A 12,713-nucleotide genomic window follows, 5' to 3' on the forward strand; every position below is an offset into this window, starting at 1 on the left:
GTCACGAATGTTTTCCCCCTTGCCAAACGAGGATGGAATTTCATGTCTGCATCGTATTGCCCTATGTTGCTATTACAAGTTACAGTAAAGTACGTTTATAACGAACACGCTTATAACAAACTGACGGATATAACGAACTGACGGATATAACGAACTGACGGATATAACGAAAAGATTTTTTGTCCCGACTATTTGCTACAGCTATGCTGTATATATGCTTATAACGAACTACGGTTATAACAAAATAAAGTAAGTGGTCCCTTCGAGTTCGTTATAACCGTAGTTTACTGTATGTCCCTTCTATTGACAAATCAAATTCCATCATATCTGTTGCATTTGCTTCGAACAAAATGATGGTGCCCAGTCAAGACGATCTGATCGATAATCTATATTGCAATAAAATGTGTCTTACCTCAGAAATTACATCAAATCATTTAAGCACCTTAATTAAATACATGAAAAGAGAGGGAAAATAAGTCAATGCTCAGTTCACAGTACGCAGGCTTTGCAAATCCCGGAGTCAACAAAAGTCTGTAGACAGCTGCCATATTGTTTACGAACTGGATGGCAATTTCTTTACACGATTTTGATTGGACTATGCATAAGGCTAGCCAAAAACTCAGAAATTCCAGCCAAGTTTGTCAAGGGTGGACACTGGACTTTTACAGTCAATTCACTCCCTAGCTTTGCGAAGATGAATATCTGAAATGTCCAATCAAAAGTAATTCCAGTTCGTCACCTTGAAGTGCTCCAGGGCAGCAATGACCATCTTGTAGCCATGGGTGCTGTACGCCATGATGGCAGACAGGATCTCCAGAACCTGCTTCTTGGGCAGTGTATTGGTGATGGTCAAGGCTGCAACATAGATTTGTGTTGTGTGAAGGAGTGAATGACAGGTTATGATTGAAAGTCGCCTTTGGCAATACAATAGAACACAAATAGTGTGAACAACCGGATACAACAAACTGTTACAACATCCACAATTTATCTCCTCTATATTATCATATAAAATTTAAGTACATAACTCTTTACAGTGACACACTGTATATAACAAAGTGATATCTGATCCCCGACATGCCCCAAAACCACTAACTAGTGACCTGTAAAGTGAACTGAACAATATTTGTTTGTCTGTATAATAAGATTGATTTGAGATTACGAACAATAGAAGCATCTTCAAATTCATCACTTATTTTCAGAACACAAATTGACAAATCAAACAGAGGCAAAAGTATTCTGTGACCCTGCTGTCATAGTTTTTTGTCAATGTAACAGTTGATTGATTGTGAGGTCAACTTCATGCATGGTTGCATATGCCTTGCAGAGTGGAGATTTGTTTTGGGTGGCTGCAATGGCATAGAGCTCCATGAACGGGCCATTGCTGAAAGGATATTGCGAGTTGATTTGTCTTTTCATGACTATAAATTCTACTCAGGATTCCCACCTCGTGTGAGTTTCCTGATGCATGTTGATGTCGACAGGAAGTGGTCAAGGCCGACACGAGTGTTGAGAATGGCGCGGATGCAGGAGATGCAGTCAATCTGGAGGATGGCGTCGGAGAACCCTGTGAAGGCCTTCCCTGTCATCTGACACAGGGAGTCGAGGAGGGAGTTGAGCCCCGACAGGGAGATGAACTCCTGCAACCAGGTCTCGTCACTTGACTCCAACTTGGTCCGTAATGCATAGTACACCTGGGGACAGACATAGATGTAACATTGAAACAAGGACAGTCTATGTAGTTGCTTTACTCTGTAGAAGAGAAGGAAAGGTGGACGTGTGGTATAACCCAGTTATATCCGGAAGACTCATAACAAATGCATCGTACATCTCGGAACAGACATAGATGTAGCATAGCATCAAGAACAGTCTACATAGTTGCTTTATACTGTACTAGAGAAGGAAAGGTGGTGGTGTGCTATAACCCAGTTATACCCAGCAGACACATAACATAATAATTATAGTACATTTGAAGAACAGACAAATGCTTGTACACATTGTTACAAGGATTTACAGGAACAGTGTACATCTTTGTTATAACCCAGTTATTACCCAGGATACAGAGACACTGCACACTACATGCTAGTATTGTAGAAAGCCCATTTTGAACAGTATGTCAGTTTTATCACCATGATCACAGCATGTCAGCATATTAGGGAAGAGATGAGCATGAATACAGTGCTGGTATTGAGTACTGACTTGGGTTTAATGCCACTTTGAACAATATGTCAATTACATCATGGTGTGTCAGTTTAATGTTGGAGGAAAGCCCTAGGTGATGCAGGTCTCAGACATTTACACAAGCACAGGTATGGTGCTGACAAACAGAGAAGCATAATTGGGGTGATCCGGGATTCAAACCCATGATCATAAGTTTCTGGCATGCCCAAGGGATGCAACTCTGCATCATGTTTGATGACTGGGCCACCAGTGCCCCATTTAGCATGTTTAGTGCTGATAGGCCAAGGATAATAAATGGGGACACAAACCCATGTGCAGGGGATAAGAATCAAAGGGAGATAATGCTGTACAATCATTTGTAGAGAGAAAGCGTGTGAGGAATTATAAATCACAGGGTTAATAATAATAACACACTCGCATGCACGCACGCACACAGATATTTCAAATGGATTCAAAAGTCACAGCAGTTATCTCACTGGAATTATTGTTGTATATACGAATCAGTTACCACATGTGGTCTGATGGTGTACAACAGTTTTTTCACTTGATACTGATAGTATCACCAATTTGCTCACCTGGACTGATGGTATCACCCATTAGCTCACCTGGACTGATGGTATCACCCATTAGCTCACCTGGACTGATGGTAACACCCTTTAGTTCACCTGGACTGATGGTATCACCCATTAGTTCACCTGGACTGATGGTATCACTCATTAGCTCACCTGGACTGATGGTATCACCCTTTAGTTCACCTGGACTGATGGTATCACCCATTAGCTCACCTGGACTGATGGTAACACCCTTTAGTTCACCTGGACTGATGGTATCACCCATTAGTTCACCTGGACTGATGGTATCACCCATTAGTTCACCTGGACTGATGGTATCACCCATTAGCTCACCTGGACTGATGGTATCACCCATTAGCTCCCCTGGACCGATGTATCATTCATTAGCTCACCTGGACAGATGTACCATTCATTAGCTCACCTGGACTGAGGGTGTGTGAGATATGACGACACACTGATGTGGGTCGCTGCCCTCCAGCTGTTGTTCCAGCTGTTCGGACGTGATGGTCCTATCCTGCTCCACGGCGCTGGGCTGTGTCCTCAGCATCCTGAAGGACAAGTCCTCAAACCCTGCGTTGACACAACTGGCAACACAATGAAATAATGTTCAAACAGACAAATTTCTTCAGACAGAACATACAATATTTTTAAAAAGGAGATCTCATAGCAAACTGCAATTTTTAAACAAATAAGTGAGATCATGGTTTTACACCACCTTTAGCAATATTCCAGCAATATCAAGGTGGGGAACACCAGAAATGGGCTTCACACATTATACCCATGTCGGGAATTGAACCCGGGTCTTCGGCGTGACGAGCGAGCGCTTTAACCACTAGGCTACCCAACCGCCCCACACAAGAAATGGAACATAGGATTCCAAACTAAGTGCCCTTGGCAGCCAACCTTGGAGAAACTGATATTCTTAGTTTTTATTGCCTCAAATTACGAGGCATGTTAACATGGTTAACACATTGCATTCAATGAAACAATGTAAACTAAAGCACTAAAGTCTTTTTTCCCCTCTGCATTGGTCCTGTTATCAGTGAAATACAAGTCACCTCTACAAACCAAAACATTGGTTAACATGGGTTATAACTTTACCTACATGAATCAGGAAATTTGTAATTCCCATTTGGAAATTTGTACTAACATTGGCTTTAGACTTGGGCCCAAATATCGGCCTCTGAGCAAGTCCAGATAAATCCCTGAACTCATTCAGTTAGCAGAACGTGACAAAACACAGTTAAATCAAAGTTGTTCTGATAAATGGTGATCAAACGTGACAGTTTTTACCTGTGGTACCCATTTCACCAAGTCAAATAGAACATTTATCAAATTTGTTACCATAAAATGAAATTTTGCAAACAATAATATCAGTTGGTTGGTTATTATTGTTGGTGCTGTTTAACAAGTCTGTTATACAGACCCCGAAACAAATATATCCAATACAGCCCATGAAAGTCTACATTACTGCAGTATTAGAAAAAAAGATGTCTCTTGGCTCCTTTTTAATATATTTTAAAACTAAAATTCAACACCTGTTTTTCTCTAAAATATATTCATTTCAGAGACTAGATGTTAGACTACTGTTTAACATTCTTATTAAGCTGATACTATTTCTTATTGTCCCCCTGTGTGACACGTAATCCTGTCAATGTCATAATCGATGCAACTATCATCAACCAGTGTTTTAGGCCAAATCATTGCTGAGCATTTTTTTTAATATTGGCTAGTATTGTGCACAAGCACCAGTGGCTAAAGTGATGACATAAATCCTGCTGGGGCACTGTAAGTCCCCTTGATCCCCAGCGAGGTGGCTTTGCTTTGGTTATTGATGGCCTATAGCCCATGTCTTAACCTGTATAATAAATAATATCGTTTTGCCCAAATATGTTTGACAAATTTGTTTTTAAACATAACTTTGTAATCATGAATCCCTTACGTATACATAAACTTCTTCTTGTCGCTAAATGGCAGAAATGCTGATTCGACTTTAACTCAATCACTTGCTCTTATGATCAGTAACCATGGTAACCATGTACTTGAGTTTCATTGTAGTAAAACTGATCCATGAAAGACATGGTTTCAATTTGTTTTTCTGTTATCTAAGCATGTCTGTTACCGTGGCAACAGATGGCAAATTGAGGTGGCAAGGTGATTTCCATTGAGGGAGAAAGTCAATGACCTCCACATGCTGCTAATGGACAAAGGGCAGTAAGGTTATGCAACCCATTAAATCACCTGCCTGTCCCAGACAACTCAAGTATTTGTCAGGCCATCCATTAAGCCTTTGAGGCAACACCTTTTTCAATTTCCTTCAGGACCATTCTATCTTAATTTAAACAAGGCTGCAACTTTCCAAGGGCATCTAAACTTTTGTTCAGTTCTTTTAATACGTGTCTGCCATGCATGCTCACATGCCTAGTTCCCTCTTAGAGTCTTAGGTTCTTTCCAACAAATAGCAGGTTGAGCATACCCTGACTTTATGAGTTATCCCTCATGTATGCCCAAGGCAACTTTTTATTCTCAATAGATTAACACATACACGTTAAAAGATTTTGATTGTGAAAAACAAGCATCACAGAATGAAGACTGGGTATTCCTGAATTATTTGTTTAGCAATTTGTGTAGTTTGTTTGCTTATTTGTTGTTTAACTCCACACTCAGCAATATTCTCGCTATATGACAGCGGTCTGTAAATAATCAAGTCTGAACCAGACAATCTAGTGATTGACAACTTGAGCATCAATCCACGCAATTGGGATACGATGACAAGCTTCAAGCAAGTCGCAGAGCCTGACAGCCCGATCCTCTTACGACAAGCACAGTCGCTAGTTTCACAAATTGTTATACTAGTTTTAGATGTTGAGATAGTGTCCTGGAACTGTAGCTTGCTATTCTTCTCTAACTTGGATATCTGTGTACATTTAAGGTGTGGAAACAGACGTTTATCACTATTTATTAAGATTTGTAACATTATTAGCTCAATTGGTAATATTACTTAAACATAATTACTTCAGATAACTGTTAGAGGTGGTTAATGGGATTGGGTGGTCAGGCTGCCTGACTTTGTTGATGCATGTCAACATATCCATATCTAGGGTGTAGATGGATGCTAATGCAGGGGTTTACCTTCACCTACAAAACTAGGACTCCAGAGCAACCCCAAAATATGAAATATGAAGGCCCTGTCAAATATTGAAATGGTGTTGTGAACTGTACTGTAACATTTAATTATGACTTTGATCACAGGAACTTAATATTTCTTATCAAGAATTTGGTAAATAAATACCAGTATTATTGTGCATCCCTTGGGATGCAATATATGTTTTTCTGCATCCATTCTATACATTTTTTGCATACTGGATGCACTTTTCTGCATATCATAAAACCCTGTCATGATGCCAATTACTGGATTGCCAGATTTACAGACTGCAGTCATTTAGCTGAAATATTGCTGAGTGTTTCATAAAACAACACGCAAACTCAAGCTTGCCCATATCTAGACATATCTGCCGAAAAACAATTAAGATCATTTTGATTTTGAATCATCAATTATCTAGCGCATGTCTTCTTTCCATATTGAGAAATATCTTAAAAGAAAGGAGCAGATATAATAATGGAGGTAGAATTAAACATTATGATGATAATAACATTTATAACTTAATAGCAACAGAGATATATGATATACCGAAATATAGGACATACGTGGATGGGATATGAAAGATATACCACATTCATAACTATTCATGTGTTTCATATTCAGATACACAATGCAACACTGTGTCTACCATAATGTTTGGATTCGCTGCCATTCACTGGTATAACAGGATTTGAATAGGCATTTTTATTTATTTTAAAAAAATCACCTGGTGAGACATCCAAACGAATCCTGCCCCTCAAAAAAAAATATATATATATAGTTAAAAGGATTGAGCAGCAACGCACGCATATAAACGTTTTAGAGAGTGAATACAAGCGAAAGGCTTTCCAATCACCATACACTGGTCTACCAGGACTTGAATAAGTACTTTGATTAACTAAAAAAAATAAATCATATTTAAAAGATTATAACCTTGATTGCATTTAAACAATTGAAGAAGGACATACAACTAAAATGCCACATGACCTGCAACAGCATGTATGTATTATTTCGTCTTGACAGAAAATTCAGGATGTTCTCAGGAATAGTTGATATTTTGTTCGTCCATTGAGCAAACATCGGACCATGTTATACATGCATGTTGACACACAACAAAAGACTTTTAACCGATCTCAACCCACAGCAACACTCACCTGTTGGTCTATTATACCTGTGATTTTGCTACCAACAAATATGGTCATTTGTGGTGATATATCCAAGGATCACATGCACTTAAATCTCCATGCGATCGCACGAGTGGAGTTTGAAATCCCCCGCGTGTGTTTAGCTGTCGTTTTATCGACCTTGCCCGAGCCTATCACGCAAGCTCCTTTACCTGTGAGTCATCCCAGTTTGAATATGGCGCCGCAAGCGAAATCGCTGCACAGCGGAAGCAGCAATTGTGTACACAGTTTTCAGTGACAGTTGAAAAGATAACAATCAATTTACCTCATTACAAACTCCGACTGGCGATCGCTACTGGGCTTTGGGCATCGCAGTAATTTGATAGTCTGTGTTGACAGATAGGTACAAGCTCGCGCTGGCCCTGCGCTCGCTATTGCACGTGAGGTCGGGGGTCACGTGAATAGTTTGGGGCTGTCAATTCAACAGGTGCGCAACGCAATGCAATATGGTACATTTCCAGTTACGAAATATACATGATTAAACATTATCATGAGTCAGTTCTGATGATGGATTTGAGCAAACAATTTAAATTGACCGTCCGACTTGAGTGACATCGTGTACCTGTGCTACTCAGATGATGAATGAACTCGATGAACGTTACCGAATCTTAAGTTTCAGCCGACAGGTGATTTGTGAATGAATATCAAGCGCTCGTCATGGCTGGACGCTCAACAACAACACACATCACACTTGACGTTTTATATGTTGAAAGATAATCTTTAAGTCAAGTATACTCGTCAGTGTGGTGATATATCGTGATGATAATGATCGCCTGTGAGAGACACGATGCGAACAAATATTCTTATCAAGCGTATCATCATCTCTACAAGGTAGATTATCCCTAGCAAAGGTGCTTATTAGGAGCGGGCAAAGATCCAAAGTCAAGCGGAATCTTTTGTATAAATAAATGGCAGTGTACAAGTGACTGAGGTTTTGATATCACACTTTATTTGGGGTTTGATAGCCCCCTGCCCTTTGATAAAATGTTGTGGTCCGCCTCCCCATTTTCATTGCTTGTGTAGGAGGTAGTCACCTTCCCGTGGCAAAGGTGTTAACTGACTTTGTAAGAAAGTCCAGTTGCTTATAAAGTCAGTTAAAGAAGATGGAGGTAGAGGGTTCATCTCTTAGTAGCTTTAAAGTTTATGAACTTCAAAGAATACTGTTTTAAAAATATAATAGCACAGTCTTATATTTTCTAAAATAGATTCAAGAGTACCCGGTATACAATGTATGTAATACACTGTGACTTGGTCATTTGGAAAACATGTAAAGCGTTGTAACAGATGGTTGATGTGTGTACAGCTGATTGCAATTTCCAGCTTATTTTTCATGACAATTAAACATGATAATATCAAATAGAAATAGAACTAAATTCGTTTTAAAAATGTCTCGTAATGCTTTTTGAAAAATTTACATTGATCAAGTTTGTTATCTCCTGTTCATTCACCTGATGTGATACAATATAGTTTTAGACTGCATATCACGTTTGAAGAACCATCCTCCACAAAATTTGTGCCCAAGACTGGATGTGTCATTATGCTCAAGTGCATTTTACTCTGAAACTATGTATTTTGAAAAAAAAAGCTTTTTTGCCACACCTCGTTGCCCTAAAACATGAAAAGTGGACAAAAACATGAAAAGTATCTCATAAGAAACATAATACGCTCTGTCCTTATACCTTATCTTAATACACATGTAATAGTATGCTTGCTTTTACAATGGCTTGACATACATAACATTGTTCAGATATGATATGGAAGGACAGAATGAAATCTGTACACCAATAGTTAAGCCACAGCATATGAACACAACACTGTGTTTCTTGTAAGATATATACTAGGGTTGATTGATAAGTTCTGAGCCTCAGGTAGCAGGAATTAGGTAATCATGGTAATAGTGAAATCTTTTGTTGTAGACATTACATGATGTCAGAGATATATCCTCGAGAATGTGAGTCAGCTAAACAAATTGTCCCGCTGTGACAAGTCAATAACATAAGCAGGGGCTTGTGACCTTGTGACCTTTGGATGCCCCTTCCCATGCACTTTAAAGTGGTGGGCAGTAAAGTTTAAAGTGTGTCAGGGAGAACCTTGTCCTTGAAGACAACCCCAGTCCTTGAAGGGCTGTGACATCAGCAACACTAGAAATGATCCAGAGAATGCACGTTATGGTGCTGACTGACTAAGGGTCATGTTGCTAGTTTAGTATTTCCCAGGAAAGAATAAATTCCATTATCATGGAAACTTTGGCAATGAAGAAAGTATCAACTTGTTGAGTTCCAGAGCTTCTGACATCTCATAAAAAAATGTACCAGTCACATGTCTCGTGATAATCTAGCTCTGTTTGAAGCTGATCCAGAAAGGTTCTTGCAATAATTTGTGACTAGGGATGAAACCTGGGTTCACCACTTCCAGCCTGAGTGAAACATCAAGCCAAATGGTGGAAGGATTTGACATCACCACCACCAAAGAAGGCAAAGACTGTCCCATCATCTGGAACGCTTTCACCTCCGTGTTCTTGGATGCCGAAGATTGCGTGGTGAACTATTTTCCAAAAGGCCACACTATAAACAGAGCACATTATATTGCACTTCTGGGGCAATTACGGGATGAAATTAAGACTTAAAGACATGGAAAGCTGGCAAAAGGTCTGCACTTCTATCAGGACAATGTGCCAGTGCATACTTTATTCATTGCCATGACTACAATCCACGAGTGCGGCTTTGATCTCCTTCAGCATGTACCATATTCTCCTGATCTGATCAAGGCAGTTGTGTAGAACGTTTTGGACAGCCAAGAGAAGGACTACTATGAAACTGGAATAAAATACCCTCCATCATTCTTGGCAAATGGGTATCTATGCAGAAGCGGATTATGATGAAAAATAAATCATTTTAATGTCAATAGGTCAAAAAAATTTATGTGAGTCTCAGAACTTATCAATCCTCATATGTAGACATAATGTGTGTAATATGTGCCGCCTGAACATATTATCTTTCTCTTTTTTATTTTCAAATGAATACTGGATAACTAAATATATTATATAATGGGTATAATTACTCAGCAGGCTAAAGCCATAGATAAAAATAGTATCCACTTGGGTCATTTATGAATAAATATGCAAATACAAAATGTCAGGTAGGTACTCCTTTCAGTGTTTACGAACAAACATGGCATTGCCTTTGTCTATTGTCTAAAAAGTCAGACTTGCCCATTGGGGAGCTGGACAAATTTCTGTGATAATTGTTATCGCAAAAAATAGTTAAAAACACAGTGCTGAACAGTGTAGGTAACATTGGATAGATAAATTGTGAAGCAACTTGGTAAAGAAGGCAGGTCTTTCAGTTCCATACATGTGCCTTTAGACCTCTGCAGCTTGGGATCGTTGGTTCAAATCCGAGTTAGCCCTGATTAACAGTATGTTTCTCGGATAGTTTCTGTTCATCAATTTTGTTTCTTGCAGTCCTTTCCTTTATGTATCATGTTCAGCTTTGGTTTTGCGTCTTTTATGATATTTTTTTTGCAAAAGAAAATGCCTTTATCAACACAATTTGAATCGTAAATACAACTTTTACTTCACATCTAAGAGGGGCGGTCGGGTAGCCAAGTGGTTAAAGCATTCGCTTGTCACGCCGAAGACCCGGGTTCGATTCCCGACATGGGTACAATGAGTGAAGCCCATTTCTGGTGTCCCCCGCCGTGATATTGCTGGAATATAACCATATTCACTCACTCACATCTAAGATGACGAGCCCAGTGGTGGTAGGTGCTTCAGCTCCTAATGCTGAATTGCCTCCCTCAGCCGCCAGGGCCCATTGGGAGTGAGTGAGTGAGTGAGTGAGTTTGTTTTTTCACAGCTTTGAAAAATATTTCATTTATATCATGGCGTGTCAGCTTGATATTGGAGAAAGCCTGAAGTGTTGCAGGTGATAGATGTGTTTGGTGCTGAAAAACCTAGAAACATAATCAGGGCAAATTTCTTTGAACTCACTATCATCGGTTTCCGAGATGTGACTAAGAGACACAACACTGTACAGAGAATTGTAGTGGCTTGGGCCAGTAGGCCACTGTGTCCCCAACTGGTTGTGAGTTCGAATCCCTAGCTCTTGTAGATTATGATCATTGGAGATAGTATCCACACTGCTACAGGTCTGTGTCATGATACAATCATGGGACCCTTCCGCTTTCAACTCACAAAATTCAAGCCATCAGTAAAACACGCCATGAAAGCATTTTGTGTTTAATTTTTAACATATTTATTCTGTTCTGATCTCAGTGTATGTATGTTTTCAAATGAACAAAATCCATTTATCAGGTCAATCAATCAGGTTGCATCTTCTATGTAGACAACCACTGTATTAAGATGAGTATCATCACATGTTTTCAAAGTGTATGTTATAAAATGATGACAGAGGCTAATGATTATATCTTACAATTTGGTCTGGTGGTTGTACATCAGGGGAGACAACTCTTTCCAACCTCATGCATCATATGGTATTTCTTTGAGCTCCCAACCAAAACGTTTCTCTGAGTAGGGGGATTATTTATTTCACAAAATGTGTGAAGCTTTATTGGTAAATATGTAAAGACTTATAATATCACTCCAGATGTCGTACAATGTCGTCAATTATTGTGTACAGTCAAGGGTAAGTAATAAATATGTTTTAGGTATAAAAACACAGTTTCAACATAAATAAAAAATTGAAAGCAAATATCAGATACATGAGAGTTTAAAGTTAGTTTGCAGCACTTAGGTACAATTTTAGAATCTGATCAAGGCCGATATAGATTCATGAATGGATTTTAATATTTCTAAATTGATCTTTGCTGTAACATAGCCATGAAGAATAGTGTTTAGGTCATAACCATTGGTGTAAAAATACATAGTTCTTCTTTTACCGGTGGGGGGGCACGGGTGGCCCAGTCGTCTAAGGCGCTGCGGTTCGCTGTGCAGAGTTGCGTCCCTTGGGCACGCCAGAAACCTATGATTGTGGGTTCGAATCCCGGTTCACCCCGATTATGTTCCTAGGTTTGTCAGCACCATACCCGTGCTCGTGGGTTTCACCGAAGTGGTAAACGTCTGAGACCTGCATCACTTCGGGCTTTCCTCCCACATTAAGCTGACACGCTGCATATCGACACAATTTTGAATTTTGACGCCTGTTTGACCTTTGATGACCCTTCCCCAAATTGCCCGGCATTTTCAACCGGGCAGCCCAAGTCAAAATTGTTCAGTATACATCAGAATACTCAAAAACACTTTCAAACCTTTGTTTCCATGATTTGGTCACGGGACCTACAGGTTGGTCTTCTAGTATATAACTGGAATACTGTTAAAAGCGGCGTTAAACCCAACTCACTCACTAACTCACTCACTCACTCACTCACTCTTTTACCATATTCTGTGCTTTATAATACTCTACCTGGATTCTGTAAAGTAAGACCGCCCCTGTGGCTAGGTGGTAGAGCGTCCGCCCAGAGAGCGGAAGGTCCGGGGTTTGATCCCCGACCGCGTCATACCAAAAGACGTTAAAAGATGGTACTTGTTGTTACCCTGTCTGGTGCTCGGCATTTAGGGGCTAAAACAAGGACTGGTCGGCTCGGAGTCAGTATACTGTGTCTGAGTGGGGTATTCAT

General features: G+C 39.7%; 1 protein-coding gene across 1 annotated transcript in view; it reads right to left on the minus strand.

Moving 5' to 3' along the window:
• The window catches only part of LOC139450840 (inverted formin-2-like), a 34,711-nt gene that overhangs the window by 14,722 nt on the left and 7,276 nt on the right, over nt 1-12,713 (minus strand). Inside the window, exons 2-4 of the mRNA XM_071232675.1 lie at nt 3,172-3,334; nt 1,445-1,691; nt 740-855 (exon numbers count right to left, since the gene is read on the minus strand). Coding sequence (XP_071088776.1) covers nt 740-855; nt 1,445-1,691; nt 3,172-3,334 — 526 coding nt within the window. The remainder of the gene's footprint in view (nt 1-739; nt 856-1,444; nt 1,692-3,171; nt 3,335-12,713) is intronic.

This window comes from Haliotis cracherodii, unplaced genomic scaffold (assembly GCF_022045235.1).
Source record: "Haliotis cracherodii isolate W230 unplaced genomic scaffold, xgHalCrac1.p SCAF_8, whole genome shotgun sequence".
NCBI lineage: Eukaryota > Metazoa > Mollusca > Gastropoda > Lepetellida > Haliotidae > Haliotis > Haliotis cracherodii.